The 18,561-nt window shown below is 37.4% G+C and overlaps 1 protein-coding gene across 1 annotated transcript in view; it reads left to right on the top strand.

Annotated features, from left to right (window-relative positions):
* The window catches only part of calcr (calcitonin receptor), a 69,230-nt gene extending 60,179 nt beyond the window's left edge, over nt 1–9,051 (top strand). Inside the window, exons 12-16 of the mRNA XM_082187089.1 lie at nt 899–959; nt 1,059–1,125; nt 1,481–1,699; nt 1,788–1,829; nt 7,730–9,051. Of these exons, the coding sequence (XP_082043215.1) occupies nt 899–959; nt 1,059–1,125; nt 1,481–1,699; nt 1,788–1,829; nt 7,730–7,951 (611 nt within the window). The 3' untranslated portion in view covers nt 7,952–9,051. The remainder of the gene's footprint in view (nt 1–898; nt 960–1,058; nt 1,126–1,480; nt 1,700–1,787; nt 1,830–7,729) is intronic.
* Nucleotides 9,052–18,561: the final 9,510 nt, after the last annotated feature.

The following is an 18,561-nucleotide window of genomic DNA, read 5'->3' on the forward strand; positions in this document are numbered from 1 at the left end:
ATAATCTATCTTGTGGCTTTTCAAGCTGTCCTGAGGATATTCAAAGCCGCTGTTAAAGGGATACTCCACCGTTTTTTCATATTAAACTATGTTATTCCCTTAACTAAGACGAGTTGATGCATACCTCTCTCATCTCAGTGCGTGCACTCAATCGCTCTGACGCGCGGTGACACTCTGATAGTACTTAGCTTAGCCCAGTATATTCAATGGTATCTGACAGCAATGAATTTAGAAGTGACCAAACACATCAACGTTTTCCCTATTTAAAAACAGTTACACGAGTAGTTATACGACCAAGTATGGTGACACAAAATAAAACGTGGCGCTTTTCTAAGCGGGTTAAAAAGGATAAGTGCGCGCCAGAGCGATTAAGTGCACGCACTGAGATTAGAGAGGTATATATCAACTCGTCTTATTTAAGGGAATAACAGTTTAATATGAAAAAACGGTGGAGTATCCCTTTAAAATTCTCATCAATACAGGAATATGTCACCCAAAAATACTCATCCTCTTGTTGTTTTACCCTATATGACTTACGTTTGACTGTGAAAAAAAAAAGGAAAATGTTTGAAGAATTTCCAAGCCATACCTTCCCAATAAATGTAACAGTTCATATGATCTGTGCATAATTATTTTATAACTTTGGGTGAGAAACAGGCTGAAATGTAAGTCATTATTTACTGATAATCGTTCCCTCATCATGCATCAAAAACTACTGTTTATTTAGCCTATAAATGCTGAGCCTGTAAAGTGCTATGATTTCAAATACTTCAATAAATCAAGTTACGCATTTCACGTGATCATGGCTCACCGTCTAATAACAGTTACAGCGTTATCATTCATTTTGCATTAGAGGGATAATATTTTGTGACTTATGTCTCAATTCTCCTTTCAACAGGATTCCCCTTGGTGCCTGCATCCATCCATGCTGTGGCGAGAAAGAAATACTTTGATGACAAGTGAGTAATGTTCAGTGCTTTTCAGCAGTAAATACAGAAGACAGGCCAGATTCAGTGGACAGTGGGTCTGATATCAGATTTATTATATTTTTCCACTAGCTGCTGGATGAGTGTGGAGACCCATCTGCTGTACGTGGTTCACGGCCCCATTATGGCAGCTTTATTAGTGAGTCCATTTATTTATTATCTATTATATTGAGATTTGCATATATTCACACGGTATTTACCACTAATCTGTCTCTAAGTAATCCATTTTAATCATGAAAAAAACTTGAGAATGCTTAATTTTGAGGAAAAGTTTGAATGCAATGTTATGTTCTTAGTGCCGCAAATGACAAATATTGCGTTTAACATCTCATTAGATCGAATTTCTGTTAAAATTGGATTATCGAGTCAATTACTTCACTGTGTTCATTCACAGCTTAATTGTGGTAACTCTGTGTGAAATTAAAATCTAAATAGAGCATGTTAGTTAAAGACTGTTTGGGGTTCATTTTTACGTATATCTTTTTATGTTGTAGGTCAATTTATTCTTTCTGCTGAACATAGTACGGGTCTTAGTGACCAAACTGAGAGATACACATCGAGCTGAGTCTAACATGTATATGAAGGCGGTGAGAGCCACCCTGATTCTGGTGCCCTTGTTGGGCATTCAGTTCGTCATCTTCCCTTGGCGGCCAGAAAACCGCTTGGCAGGAGAGATATATGATTACATCATGCACATATTAATGCATTACCAGGTAACTCAGACTGAATGCTAACTATTTTTTACTTGTGGAAGACACCTAAAAATAATTGTTAATGCTTCTATATTTTCTGTTTTGCAAGGGATTGCTGGTGGCAACCATATTCTGTTTTTTCAATGGAGAGGTAAGCAGACTGAGCAGATTAATATCATTATACAGGGGTATTTCACCCCATAATTTTTGAGGAATATTATTTTTATATTTTCCATGCAACATCATAAAACCCCCATAAAAGTGGTCCATACAAATTTTTGGTAATGGATAATTCATATTTCAAACCTAAAAACAGAGCGGCAAGTTGTATTGTAAAAAGCCATTGGTTTACTGCGTTAGATCAAACTGGGAAGTGTCATAGCACTTGCATATTGTTCTCATTTGTAAGTCGCTTTGGATAAAAGCATCTGCTAAATGAATATGTAATGTAATGTAAATGTTTACACATGTTTTGCAACAAAACAAGAATTTGCCAATGTGAATGGAGAATGACATTTCAATTGGCTCAGTATCCGGATGATGAAGACGAGAGAGTGCGTCTGCCTTACAATTCTTGCTTCCAGGTCGGTAGGTGACTACAAAGTCGAATCTCGTGAAAAATAGTGCCCACCTGGCTTGACAAGAGTTGAGTCGTCAATATTCTCTTAAATATTCATGATTTCTGTGGTCCGTAATGACTTCAAATTGGAGAGTTGCTCCCTCCAGCCAGAGCGGAACGGCTTCTTCTAGCTCACGATTCCCAATGTCATAATTCTGCTCCGCCGGGGACAGCTTCTTAGAGTAGAAGGCACATGGATGGAGGCGTAGGGGATCACCCTGCCGCTGCGACAGCACTGCTCCGACTCCAGTGGTGGATGCATCGACCTCGACGACAAACGGTAGTTCAGGGTTCTGAGACAAATGCTGTCTTAAGGTCTTCGAAAGGAGATGAGGGCAAGAGGTGTCCAGGACAGAGACTTGGGCCGGTTTTTCAGGAGAGAGTTGAGACGATGGTAAAAATTGGCAAAGCCCAGGAAACTTTGGAACTCTTTAATGGTGGTGGGTTGTGGCCAGTTCTGGATGGATTCCACCTTCCTCTGGTCCATTTGGATGCCATGTTGGTCGATGATGTACCCCAGGAAGTGAATGGAGGAAGTGTGGAACTCACATTTCTCTAATTTGAGGTGGAGTTGGTGATCCTGAAGATGCTGGAGAACTTGTTTTACATGTTGATGATGTTCCGACAGGGTTTTGGAGTAAATCAGAATATCGTCTATGTAGATGATGACAAACTGGTTGAGGAAGTCTGTAAATACCTCGTTCATGTAGTTCTGGATGACGGCAGGTGAGTTGGACAGCCCACATGGCATGACCTTATAATCATAGTGCCCTGAGGGGATAAGGAAAAAGGATCTTCTACTCGTCTTCCCTTGGGTAAGGTCGACCCAGGTAGCAGGTCGATGGCGCAGTCCCATGGCCATTGTTGTGGTAGTTGGGTTGTCAATCACTTGCTGATCACATCCTGGAACGCCCGGTATTCAGGGGATCTCCACTTTCCGTTCCGTCTCTCGGCTTTCGATGGAGGTTGAACATTGTGAGATGACAGGGTTAGGATCGGAACTAGGTTGAAGAGGGACAGAACAGGTCTTGACGATTGCAGACTGGAGGATCTCCCTTGAATTCCAGTCCACACGTGGCTCATGTTGTTGCATCCACGGGAGTCCCAGGATGATGTCAGCGGTAGATCATTCCAGCACCATAAACGAGATTTCCTCCGTGCGCAGACATCCTATGCGGAGCGTCAGGGTGGGGGAGAAATGACAGATGCGACCACGGCCCAGCGGTTTCCCCAGGATGGAATGAATCTCTAGGTTTTGGGGACTATGTTTCCTCTTAACGTAGAGCCTTTGGAGGAGGTTGAGAGATATGAAGTTCCCCGCTGAGCTGGAGTCAATGAGGGCTTGTACTGAAACAGTTCAGCAAACGGATCCGTGCTCGTGTTCGGGCTCTCGGTGCTCTGCATGGTGGGTCTGGTCTTCTGTCACGACACAGAAGGGAACAGACGGTGGATGTGCAGGCTTGATATGGTGAGGCTGATGAGGGTGAACAGGTGCAGGTGATTAAAATTCCGGTGATGATGAACGAGTGGGCGGATCTGGTGCTGATGACTGAGTGGATGATGTGGTTGACTCCGTGACGATGACATGGCTGTTGACTGTGAATGTGAAAATCAGGTTTTTAAAAAGATTAAGTTAAATTAACTCAAAGAGATTATGTAAACAACATCAATCAGCACTCTCTCTCTCTCTATATATATAATTGCCTAAATTTAACATTTATTTATTTGAATTGCATATAATATTTTTACATATAATATTACACAGTTTTAACATAAAGAAACTAATAAACTTAATGTGTTGCATATTTTCAGTTAAATGGCAAGATTTCTGTAATAGTACTAATAAACTGAATGTGTTTAAAAACACAATTACCAGATTTATATATTATCATCAATAAATACACTTTCTTTCATTCTCATACATTTTAATTCAATAAATATAGCTTGCTCACAGGTAGCCATATTTTAAATGTTCATACTTTAAAGGGATAGTTCACTTTGACATTCATTTTTGGTATGTTTTAGCTTACCTCAAGGGCATCCAAGATGTAGGTGTCTTTTTTTCCGCAGTAGTTTCAGTTTTGATATTTTTAGGTCAAACCGTTCTTGTCTGTCAGTCATATAATGCAGGTCTATGGTCACTGTCTCAAAGAGCATGCACAGAGTCCAAATTAAAACAATTCCCCGTCGTCCAAATTAAACAATTAGGACGTCCAAGATACACTAGATGTCGCCTTAAAGACATTCGTTCCAATGAACTGCCGTAGACAAGGCAACGTCTAGTGTGTATATATCTATGCACCAGTCTGCGCACACGTCAGATCAGATCACTTGGACATGGCTGTGTATAAGTGGTAAAAACGATATAAATACTGTTCGTTTTCTCACACAAACCGCTCGTTTCCTGTCTTAGGCCATCAATGTGTACTTACGATGGGGAATTGTTTAATTTGGACGACGGGGAATTGTTTTAATTTGGACTCTGTGCATGCTCTTTGAGACAGTGACCATCGGCCTGCATTATATGACTGACAGACAAGAACGGTTTGACCTAAAAATATCAAAATTGAAACTACTGCGGAAAAAAAGACACCTACATCTTGGATGCCCTTGAGGTAAGCTAAAACATACCAAAAATTTATTTCAAAGTGAACTATCCCTTTAATACATTTAATTGATTACACAAAGAACAGATTTATGCTGATTCTAAGCTATTTAAATAAATTCATTTTGAAATATGATTGATTAAAAATCAAATAGATGCAAATAGTTAATAATAAACTAATCTTGCCTGTTTAATTTATGTATGACTGACAAATATGCATCACATTTGGTTTAATTTATGTTAAAACTGTGCAATCCAAATGGATGGATTTTATGTGCAATTCAAATACATAATAAATGTTAAAGTCGGCATAAAACAGAAGTTGCGATAGTCTTTTCTTCGCTATTGTGACGTATATTTGTTTGAAACGGCTTCTCGAACAAGAAAAAATGTAGGACGGGACTTGATTTAGTCTATTGGGAATTGATTGGATGGTTGTGGTTTGCTATTGGTCAATCTCATGTGAGTGACAGGTTGCCCCGCCCTCACGTCAGTAAACACATCATCAGAGAAGAGATGACGCTGCTAGAGTTATTTTGATATAAGATTATGAGGGCACGAGAAATAACAATTTGTCTGGATAAATCATTTATAATAAATACTGCAATATTCCATAAATAAAATGTCATGCCATAATCCATTTTGATTTCATGGCTACTTTAAATTTAGGCCTAAATATTTTTTGATTAAGACTTTTGCTGTTGCATTATACTGCTACTGATATAACTTTCTCAAGGGTCGGTCGTAGTCACAAAGGATGGAGGCATTTCTCGTGTCATGCGTTTACACATTCACTGAACATCTATTTGAAAGCCAGACGTGTTCTTGAAGCGTCTCTTGAAGTGAGGGGGTACATGAAAAGGGTATTAATTGGCAGTAAATACCAACAGCCACGTCAAAACACATTTACCAGACTTGAGGAAAACAGACTTAAAGCACTTATGCATGACAAAACCAAAACAATGAAGACACAGTTTCATTAGAATACTCAGCATGAGGTTCCTGGCACGAACTTGAATGGAATGAATTAGCGCCTTTCATCCGCCTATGTGTAAGTCATGTTTTAAACATGCTGAATTATTTCTGGGCCTGGAAAATGGGTCAATTATTAGCTTATGCATGAGCAGCCATCTCGCATCAGCATCAGCGCGTCTACAAACAATTTGGATGTGTCCTAAGCACAGATCCTGTTTCAGGACAATAAAAGGAGCACTGACACAGAATAACATTTTCTTTGTGATGGTGTTTGTTTACCTCAGCGTAATGATTCGTTCTAGTCTAATGTCCTTCCCCTGTGCCCCCGTCTCCTCATGATTTGTGCCTGATCCAATATCCCTCTTTGTTTTGTGTTAAAAGTACAGAGCGGTAATTGGCGCATCAAAATCAGTTATGCTAATAATACAGTAATATAATTCCCACATGCTGATGGAGGTTAAAACAAAAACTTAATTAATACTAAAGTAATGGTCAAAGCATATTTATGTCAAATTAACATTTTTCATTAAAGTGGACCTATTATGCCCTTTTACAAAGTCTTGATTTTGTTTTTGGGCTCCACTAGAATAGGTTTCATGCTTGAATGTTCAAAAACACAACAACTTATTTTTCACATATTCTCCATTGTTGCAGCTCCTCTATTCCCAGTCTGTCAGTAACGCTCTGTGTAGTTCCTGTCTCTATGAAGCCCCTCCTTCTGAAAAGCGCAGTGTGCTCTGATTGGTCGGCTGGACCAGTGTGTTGTGATTGGTCAACCGCTTGAAGAGTGTCGCGGAAATGTCACGCCCTTTACCATAACCATGAGTTTTAACATACACTACTAACTCAACCAGGCCTCACTCCTTTTTTTTCCTTTTTTTTTTTTTGCATATGCCTTGGGCAGTAATTATTTAAATGAGGAATATTGTGACGTGTTCATTCCCAGAAGAAAACTCAAGACTGCTATGGAGGGTTTCAGGGAGTTCAGAAACAGTGACACTGATATAGAGAATATCTCACTTAGCAGTGACTTTTTGCTTTGTAACTTTGCAGACATTTTTCAAAATTACACACTAAAGAAAGTTGGAAGTGGAAAAAACAACAAAGAAAATAATAAATAAAAGTACAGTTTAAAGTAACTTTGATGCACAAACAGTGCAAGGCAGCTTGACAAATCACAATTTTCTCAATGTCCTGACAAGGCTCTGGGACACCAGATGTTACCAGATAAAAACAGATGTTAAACTGAAACCTGCTACCTGAAATTGATAAACATTAAATTCAACAGCTATTTGTATTGGTGTTTAATAATTTAATATAGTTGTTTAAAGACTAATCACAGACTGTGTTTAACTCAAGTTCATATTTAAAGATGGTTGTAATAAAAGTACAAAGCTCAAAGAATGTTCTGACTGATGAGACGTCTCAGCGCAAGAAAAATGACTCCAGCTTTGTCCAATTACATTCCACTTTAAAAATAAAAAATACAAAAATAAATCACTGGCTAATTCTGTTTAATAGCCAAAAACATACATACATTCTCCCATTATACTGTGTCAGTAGGATTATAAGGTAACACTTTATTTTACAGTGTCCTTGTTACATATGTTACATGTACTTACCATAGTAATAACAGTAAATTATGCATAATTGCATGCAACTAACCCTCAACCAAATCCTACCCTAACCCTATAGTAAGTACATGTAGTTGCTTAATATTACTCAGTACTTAAATATATAACACTGTAACAATGAAACCTTAAAATAAAGTGTAACCGATTTTTGCATTAACCAAGAATGCATTAATGAAAAGAGTATTTTGCTTGTCTGATTCTGACATGTTTCACTGCAGGTCCAGGGCGCTCTGAAACGGCAGTGGATGCAATACAAAGCCCAGTGGGGTCAGCGTCGGCGCGAGCACTGCTCCATGGGATCCACCTCCTACACCGCCACCTCCATCACCGAGGTGCCCGCTTTCATGTTCCATCACGACTGCAACAGTGAACACTTGAACGGCAAACAAACAGAAGACTCGGAGCTAGTGGCCCTCAAGACGGGCGAGACGTACGCATGAACGTTCGGAGAAAAAGACAATACTGGCAAAGAAGTGATTCAGTCAAACTGGAGACTGGAGACTCCTTTACAGCAAAGCGACATTGACTGAATGTTCGCAAACTCTCCCATCTCAGACAGCACTTACGAGTCGACAACAGAGCATTCGAAGCCTGTGTGTTGGCACCATTGAAACTCTACTGCTCTGCTTCTGCGAGTTGAAACGCAAAGGAAGCGAAGAAAAACAGACACGGGCCGCATTTCTTAAAATATGTCATATTAAAGCTGCTAGATTCAGGCTCCCTTCACATCCTTTTCAGGCCCGTGGCCACAAACTAAAAAGGTTCTTCGCAAAAAAACAAAGGATGTGTCGATTTGTGGGACAGTCTAAAGCTACTGGGAAACGATCCTCTAGAGGACAGGCTACACTCATCCGTCTCTGAACAAAGGAAAGTTCCTCTGTGCCTGAATCCTGTCACTGAAACGTCAAAAGAGGTTACAAGGATCTGTCCGACGGTCACTTCGCATTTGAAAATAGCTTTTTATCTGTCTTGCGAGAGTCCGGACTGCTTTATTGTTTTTGCAGCTGGGCTTTTCTGCCTCATCTTTGTTGGGAAAGGGGGCGTGGAGGAAAAAGATGAACAACATGGACAATTTTAGGACTGCTTGAAAGTCAATTCATAAACCTGTGCATAGATATGCATAGACATGTATTCTGTAAACAAAAACAAAACAAAAAAGAGACAAATATATATATATATATTTAATACGCTCCCGTGCTTCAGAGTGTAGATTGTATTTATTTATCTGTCTGATCTTGAGGCATATTTTCAGTGTTTTGGAGTGCTACTTCTCCAGTAAGTGCATTTCCTCTCTGCAACCAAAATCCACTGCTCATGAATGCACCAAATTCACTTCACGTCTTCAACTAGTGATCAATAATACACCTTTCGTCGCTTGCCTTTATTGGACCACAAATTACTTGTGGGACTGACTGAATTAGGCTGAAAATAAGAAACCGCAAAATAAGAAATCAGCACATTAGATGTATACTGATTAAAATAAATCGAGCTATATATAAAATATATATATCTTAAACTCAGTTTAAATTGTGTATATATATATATATATATATATATATATACACACACACACACACACATACATATATATATATACATATATATATATATATATATATATATATATATATATACACACTGCACATATACATATGTATGTATGTATGTATGTATGTATGTGTGTATATATATATATATATATATATATATATCAGCATGGATGCATTAAATTGATCAAAAATGACAGTGAAGCATTTTACATGGTAACAAAAGATTTATATTTCAAATAAATGCTGCTCTATTAGACTTTCTATTTATCAATGTGAATTTCACGTTTATAAAATGTGAAATCTGAAGGATCATGTGACACTGAAGAGAGGAGTAATGATGCTGAAAATTCAATTTTGCTATTACAGGAATATATATACTTTTAAAACATACATTAAAAATAAAAAACAGTTTTAAATTGTAATAATTTTCCAAAATTTTACAGTTTTTATTGTATTTTTGATCTAGAAAAATGCAGCCTTGTTGACCTTAAAGAGATTGCTTTCATGAACATTCAAAACTCCAAAAAGTTGAACTGGAAATGATACATAAATATACATATAGGTGTGAAAACGTTAATAAAATCAAAGCAACACATCTTGTTGTTATGACTGAAGAAAAATACTTTTCTGAAACAAAATGTAGAGCATCCCCCCCCCACTTATGTAAGAGTGTGTAGACCGAACAACAGTGAGGACGAGACGCTCTCGGCTCACACGGGGAGCATGTGATGGCAGGCAGCTGTCACAGCGTTTACATCGCCTGTCACGAGAATACAGTAACAACTCACACAGATACTACACCAACATGTGCAACTACAATGAAAATGATCTTTATAAATATATAAATTACTGCTAAATGAGAATCAAATACCTTATCGTTAAAAGATCACATGCAAAAATCCATTCAAAGGTACACTATGTAACTTTTTTTGTTCAAAATTAACAAATCAGTCAATAATTCATCAATCATTCTTTCAAAACGTGTTTTTGTCTTACCCTGATTCACTAGCCAATGGTAAGCCTGCTATAAGTGTTATACATGGTTTAGTTGACGGCAGAGGTTATTTGTAACGGTTGACATGGAGCAACTAAATCTCGATCCTCCAAGGAATCACCCGTTTTAAACAAACGCCGCACGGAGGAGAAGAGAAAGCGATAGAGCTCGTAATAAAACAAGAACCAACATTGGCTTGGCTTTTCAGAGATTTCCTTTTTGAGAAGTTGGGAGTTTGAAATGTTGTAAAAGCAACAAGGAGGTTGTGTTTTCTTTACTCATCAGGTAAGGTATTTTATTGAACAGATGAATTGCCATATATAGCTCTCTAACAGAGTTCATTGTAAAGCATCATCTATTGTAAAAGGTAATTTCATTATAGTTGTTGTAGCGCTGTGTGTGCTGGATTTTATTGGGTAAAGCTACAGTAATGTCTTCAGCTAGTCAGCTTGAGATTCTTTCCATCTAAGCTGGTTATATCTCTTAAGTCTGATAGTGAATGTTTTATGAGCAGAAGGATAATCATATTCATCCGCACAGTGCCGAAAGCACAACCAAAACAATGTTCTTCTGCAAAATGCATGCAGTTTTGTTTTTAACAGCTAGAGGGCCAAACGTTACATAGTGTACCTTTTTAAGTATTTACAGAATGATTTCCTACTGTGTGAATTTATATATCTGATACAATGACGCTCTGGAAGCAAGCCTTTTCTTCTGTACGACATGTTTATTTTGTGTTACTATGGACTACAACACTGTACTTTTATTTAAAAGAGATGTTTAGCTGTACATAGTGTGTTGTGCTTCAATGGGATCGAGGTGAAATTGTGACAGTTGGGTCATTTCATTGTGAGTTGTGTCAGTATCTCGGATTTGGTATTCACCATGTAATTGTTTTAGTCCAATGTGTAATTGATTTATCATGGTGCATTTACAGTCAGTCATTAAGCTTGTTTGAGCTACAGTTCTAAGTTTGAAGTCAAAAAGCTACATTTCTTGCTCATGTTTTTGAAGTGTATTGCTTATGTTGGAGATACAATCAGAAGAAAAAAAAATATTTTGTCAAACTCTTTGCAATCGTGTCCATATGTACAAACTCCACATGCCTCTATATTGTACATCAAATTAAATATGTTGGCTAATATCTGATACTTATATCTGAATATATTTTGACATACAAATATATAAGTATCCCATTTTCCATTTAAAAAAAAAAAAAAAAAAAATCATAATAGCATCATACCACTCTTTCTCATATCACTGAATCTAAGAAATATATACAGTAGTGGCCAAAGGTGATGTCCAGAGGGGATATTTCTTTATAATAACCCTACAAGTTTGATTAAACCATCAATGAATTAGGAAAATATGTATATATTTTTTTAATATATTAAATATGAGGGAAGAACAAAACACTAAATTTGGTTTTACTATGCAAAAAAATCTAAAATAACATCGACTACAACATAATCAGTTATTAATATTCATTGGTTAATATTCAATGAATTCATTGGTTCTCTCTTGTTTCATTGCATCATCACAAATAAAACTATTGACTCCAAGCACAACTACACAATATGCTTACAAAATCTTCAACAAATTCTTAAAAATATTTGGTTAAATGGTTTAGATGTCAATTTTCCTATGCCAGACGTCACTTTTGGCCGAACGCTGCTTGAAAGAGCAGGCATCTTCATTTGGCATTTCAGTTTAAAGGTTCAACATCATGGCTAATCCCATTCAGTGTAATTGACTTTTGTGGTTTGATCGGCCTCAGGGGTGCAGAAGCACAGATCGCCGCTGAAGATATTTCTGGCATCGGCGGTGTCACGTCTACTAAACGTCAGCCTCTACAGGTGCAGGACTGACAAATGTCCTTTGTTTGCTCCGAACATGTGCTCTCCTCCCTCTGCCCTTTCAGACATGACCATAAAAACACCTCTGATTTGGATAAACACACTCGGTTTTAATGTCCCCTCATTATAATATGGTGAGAAATCTGCCTAATGAGATTTAAAATAACTGTATAAATTATAATAGGTGACCCTGGACCACAAAAGCTGAATAAATAAGCTTTCCGTTGATGTATGGTTTTGTTAGGATAGGACAATATTTGGCCGAGATTCAACTATTTGAATATCTGGAATCTGAGGGTGCAAAAAAATCGAAACATTGAGAAAATCTCCTTTAAAGTTTTCCATTTATGTTCGCGATTCTGCTGCATTCACTCACAAAAATAAATGTTTTATTTATTTACGGTAGGAAATGTACAAAATATTTTCATGGAACATGATTTTTAATATCCTAATGATTTTTGGCATAAAAGAAAAATTTATAATTTTGACCCATACAATGTATTGTTGGCCATTGCCACAAATATACCCGTGCGACATGTGACTGGTTTTGTGATCCAGGGTCACATATGACGACAAAACATATTAATCTCACAAGAGATTGTAACCCATTACCCTTTTAAAAGTGCCCATATTTCAAATATCACCTTTCGTGCAGCATGTAATATCGCTGTTTATGAATGTAAAAGTTTTAAAGATCAAAGTGCTCCTAAATAGTTTCCTAAAAGAAAGAATCTATTCTGAACTGGTGAAACGAGCCGTCAGCAATTCCAGTCTCACTTTCTTTTACATACCTAATAATGTAACAAATTTGCATAATGCCAGCCTATAGTCTTCATCGGCTGCCTGCGAACAACATCTACTTTGACCCTCAAACACTGTAGCTGTAGCTGAGACTGGAAGAGTTTGGATTGTGTTGTTCATGTCGAGAAGATGCTGTTTTCAGTGCTGGGAATCCACTTTGCTGCACTTCAAAAGGATGAGGACTTGAGCTGGAATTAATACGGAAAAACTGACACTATCGTTACCGTTCGTAACTCTGAGTATCAAGTGCTGAGGAAGCATTTCGTTTCCGACACACGCTGTAAGCATTCGACCAATCGACCAATCACAACAGACTGGCCGACTGACCAATCAGGACAGAGTAGGCTCTCGGAAAAGTTGGGTTTAATGAGACTGAATCTTTGAATGAACCGTTTTCAGACTCTTTGAGAAATGAGGTGAGGTGCAATGTATATTATGAGAAAAATAGTGTTTTTTGGCCTTGCATGCATGTTAACCTGTTGTAGGAGACCTCTAAAACACAACTAGGAACATTTAAAATAGCATAATAGGGGCACTTTAAATAAACATTTGATAGTTTTATGCCTGACCGGCCTAAATATGACAGATATATGGCCTTTCTGTAGTCAGTGGGGACATTTATGGGGAATATAATCTATATAATTGAATTTACCCATACAAGATAATGTCTTACAATGTTATTTTAATCTATGGGAGGTTCAAAATTATATTTAAATCTTCTCATCAAATTGGTCTAATACAATATTTATTATCTAATTGATAATTAGGGGCAAAATAAATAAATAAATGAATACCTGAAATTCTGATTGTATTTTTCATCTTGGGTCACAACATCAGTTGATTTGATTTGAGTCTAAAGGTTTTGCACTGTGGAAATGTCTCACATTTCATTCTGAAAATCATTTTTCAGAGTTTCATTTTCTATTGATCCAAAGATGACATTCTACTGATGTTGTTGTTTTGTTCAGCAATTTCAATCAGATATATACTTATGAAAATGGTGGCTGTGTATCTCTTTTCTTTTAGTTCAATAGTCATTAGTTTATTGTTGTTTGAACAAGCACCAATATATAATTTGCATTCAGCACAAATACTGCTGATGTCACATCACGCACCATTGTGAGATTAATATTTAGTCTTGTCTTGGGAAGTGGTACATAACCGCACGCATAACATGACAATCGTGAGCGTTTGATTCTGCGTTTCTCCAGGCGTTTGCATCTCTTTCATCTCTTTGTGCCGAAGACAATGACAGCGGATTCATATTCATCACAAACACTACTGATTGTATCATGACATAATAACTGTGCAATCTGTGAGCTTTATGGGATATATGAAAGAGAATCACTCAGTACAGCTGTACGAACACAGATATAAAATTATCATTGGCAATAAATGATTTCCATAAATTGTGCTTAAGCTGTTTGTGCAATACCCAGTCTGTGCTTCAAGAGGATTCTTACGGTTTTGCATTAAAATGATAATCTGTTTCTTTCTCATGATAATAAATAATCGTCAGTATGAAATATGGACACAAATTAGTGCTATTGAGATAATACGATAATGACCTGCCCTAATAGAGTTCAGTATTAACTCTATTAGTATTAACTCATCGTCTTAATCATACACTCGATTTAATTATATCACATGGAACCGATCCAACCGATATAGATATCATTCCACAAAGTGATGAAGTCACTGATCACTACATGGTAACTTGCATATTACGTACTGCTGTAATATGTCATGCGGCGTTGCGTTATCAACCAGGCAGAACAATCCTCCCATCCACTATAGATAATTTCTCAAATTGCTTATCTAATCTGTCTCAGCTGCTGCCTGAACCCAAACAAACAGATGAACTAGAAGAACTAACTAGCACTATGAGCACCATTCTCTCTAGAACATTGGATGTGGTTGCACCTATTAAATTAAAAAAAGGTCAGAGAGAAAAATAAAGCACCATGGTATAACAATACTACGCATGTTCTAAAGAGAGAAACCCGTATTTTAGAGCGTAAATGGAAACAAACTAATTTAGAGGTCTTTAGAATCGCGTGGAAAGACAGTATGTCACGTTATAAAAAGGCCCTAAAAGCGGCCAGGGCTGAGCACCTCCGCAAACTAATAGAAAACAACCAAAACAATCCAAGGTTTTTATTTAACACCGTGGCTAGACTAACAAATAAACAGACGTCACCCGAACAAAATATCCCGTTACAGTTCAGTAGTAATGATTTCATGAACTTCTTCACTGAGAAAATAGAAAGCATCAGAACCACAATTGTAAACGTTCAATCTTCAATCGCGCCTTATAATTCAGCTTCAACTATCACCCCGCAAGAACAATTACAGTGCTTTACAACTATAGAACAAAAAGAGTTAAATAAACTTATCACTTTATTAGATCCTATACCAACTAAACTACTGAAAGAAGTGTTACCTGTAGTGGAAGAGCCTCTCCTCAATATTATTAACTCGTCTTTATCTCTAGGTCATGTTCCAAGAACATTTAAACTGGCAGTTATAAAACCTCTCATTAAGAAACCACAATTAGATCATAATAATCTAGCAAATTATAGACCCATTTCAAATCTTCCATTTATGTCTAAAATATTAGAAAAAGTGGTGTCCGCCCAACTGGGCTCTTTCTTGCAACAAAATGATATCTATGAAAAGTTTCAGTCTGGATTCAGACCGCATCATAGCACTGAAACTGCGCTTGTTAAAATCACAAATGATTTACTTTTAGCTTCTGACCAAGGCTGTATCTCAATACTAGTTTTACTTGATCTTAGTGCTGCGTTCGATACTATAGATCATACATTACTCTTAGATCGACTACAAAATTATACTGGTGTTCAAGGACAAGCACTAAGCTGGTTCAAATCATACCTATCTGACCGCTACCATTTTGTCTATTTAAATGGAGAAAAATCGATCATAACTCCAGTAAACTATGGAGTGCCGCAGGGATCTGTATTAGGCCCTCTGTTATTTTTAATATATATGATGCCACTTGGAAATATTATAAGGAAACATGGAATTAGTTTCCATTGTTATGCTGATGACCCTCAAATATATATTTCATCACGGCCGGATGAAAACGCTAAATTTTCCAAATTGACAGAGTGTGTTAAAGATATAAAAGATTGGATGACGCGTAATTTTCTTTTAATAAATCCAGACAAGACAGAGGTAATACTTATCGGTTCAAAAAACCGCCCACAAAACCTCGCACAATACAACTTTAACATCATAGGATGTCCTGTTACTTTATCCTCTACAGTAAAAGACCTGGGGTGTTATACTCGATTGCAACCTGTCTTTTGAAAATCATATTTCATATGTTACAAAAACAGCCTTTTTCCACCTTAGAAACATTGCTAAGCTACGTAATATGCTATCAGTTTCTGATGCAGAAAAGTTAGTTCATGCATTCATGACCTCGAGACTGGATTACTGTAATGCTTTATTAGCTGGTTGTCCTGCATCCTCAATAAACAAACTACAGTTAGTCCAAAATGCCGCCGCTAGAGTTCTTACGAGATCAAGAAAATATGATCATATAACACCGATTTTATCATCACTGCATTGGTTACCTATAAAGTTCCGTATTAATTACAAGGTATTGCTACTGACTTATAAAGCCCTAAACGGCTTAGCTCCAGTCTATTTAACGGATCTTCTATCGCCCTATAATCCATCGCGCTCTTTAAGATCACTAAATTCAAGGCTTTTGGTCATACCTAGGATATCCAGAACCACCAAAGGAGGGAGAGCATTTTCACATTTGGCTCCAAAACTCTGGAATAGTCTTCCTGATACTGTTCGTTGCTCAGACTCGCTCTCCCAGTTTAAAACTAGATTAAAGTCGCATCTCTTCAGCCAGGCATTCATATAATCCTACAGTTCAAACTACAATCCGTCCTCTAGCTCATAAATGCCAGAGGAGAACTGGCCCCCGACTGAGCCTGGGTTCTCCCAAGGTTTTTTTTCTCCATTAGGTCACCTGATGGAGTTTTAAGACACCATTAGGTCACTTGATGGAGTTTTTCGGTTCCTTGCCACTGTTGCCTTTGGCTTGCTCAGTTGGGGATATTTTGGGGATATTTAATTTAATTTTATCAATCAATAAATTCCTCTTGAAACAAACTTTGTTGTATTATTTTAATTTAATACTGTGAAGCTGCTTTGATACAATCTGTATTGTGAAAAGCGCTATACAAATAAACTTGACTTGACTATTATCTGTATTTTTATATTTAAAAAAAGCACAATTTCAATATGAGTTGTTTTTTAAGCCAAAATTAAACCTGTTAAGTTTAACAAGAGTTTAAATAAATATGTAGGTTTATGAACAAAAAATGATTTTTGTCTCGTTTTTCCAGTACATATATCTAAACATATTTAGACACATTTATTTTAGAAGAAAAACACCTTGATTTTAAGGGGCGTGACATTTCCGAAACACGCTTGGAGCGGTTGACCAATCACAACACGCTAATCCAGCCGACCAATCAGAGCACATTGTGCTTTTCAGAAGGAGGGGCTTCATAGAGACAGGAACTAAACAGAGCGTTACTGACAGACTGGGAAGAGAGGAGCTGCAACAATGGAGAATGTGTCAACATTTTTGTTTTTTGAACATTCAAGCATGAAAACCTGTTCTAGAAGACCCCAAAAATAGTAAAAAAAAAAAAAAAAAAACAGTAAAAAAAACAATAAAAGGGCATAACAGGTCGAGGTCCAAGTAAATGTATCTTGATTTAGGAATGTTTACTTACTGACAAAAATACTGAGGAATAATATATATATTTTGCAGTGCACTTCTAAATGGCATTTTCTTTTCCCTAAATCTTGCCATTAATAATGATGTTTGTGTCATGGATTAATCTGGATTCTGGCTCTAAGGCAAAGCTGGTAATTTGTGTTTATTGAGTCTTTATTTTGAGTCTTTATCTTATTTAGCTTAATGTGGCCTTAACCAGGCTAATTCTCAGTCTGTTCTGTAAATAGGATTTGTAAACGATATCCCAAAGAGTTGGAAAGAGTTGGAAAGAGTTCGTTTTCACTGGTTACCTCTGGTATCTCTGCCCTGAGTGTTTAGATTTCTCCGAAATTTCAGCCTGAGACCAGTACAGCCTGAGGCATGATGGGAAGATCTTCTGCTCGATAAAGCAAGAGTGACAGATTCATTAAAAAAAACAATCAGTTGGGTAACACACACTCTCTCTCTCACACACACACACACTTTCTCTCACTCTCTTTCTCTTTCTCTCTCTCTCGCTCTCTCTCTCACACACACACACACACTTTCTCTCTCTCTCTCTCTCTCACACACACACACACACACTTTCTCTCTCTCTCTCTCACACACACACACTTTCTCTCACTCTCTTTCTCTTTCTCTCTCTCGCTCTTTCTCTCACACACTTTCTCACACACACACACACACACTTTCTCACACACACACACTTTCTCACACACACACACACACACACACACACACACACACTTTCACACACACTTTCTCACACACACACACACACACACACACACACACACACACACACACACACACACACACACACACACACACACACACACACACACACACACACACACACACACACACACACACACACACACACACACACACACACACTTTCTCTCTCTCTCTCTCTCTCTCTCTCTCTCTCTCTCTCTCTCTCTCTCTCTCTCTCTCTCTCTCTCTCTCTCTCTCACACACACACATGAATATATCTGAACAAATCTGTGTTAAATTTCCCTTTTTCTCTCTGATGAATCTCTTGACACCACAGAAAGCCTTCATCTGAGCGCAGGCT

The sequence above is a fragment of the Leuciscus leuciscus genome (genome assembly GCF_965113295.1).
Source record: "Leuciscus leuciscus genome assembly, chromosome: 12".
Classification (NCBI taxonomy): Eukaryota; Metazoa; Chordata; class Actinopteri; order Cypriniformes; family Leuciscidae; genus Leuciscus; species Leuciscus leuciscus.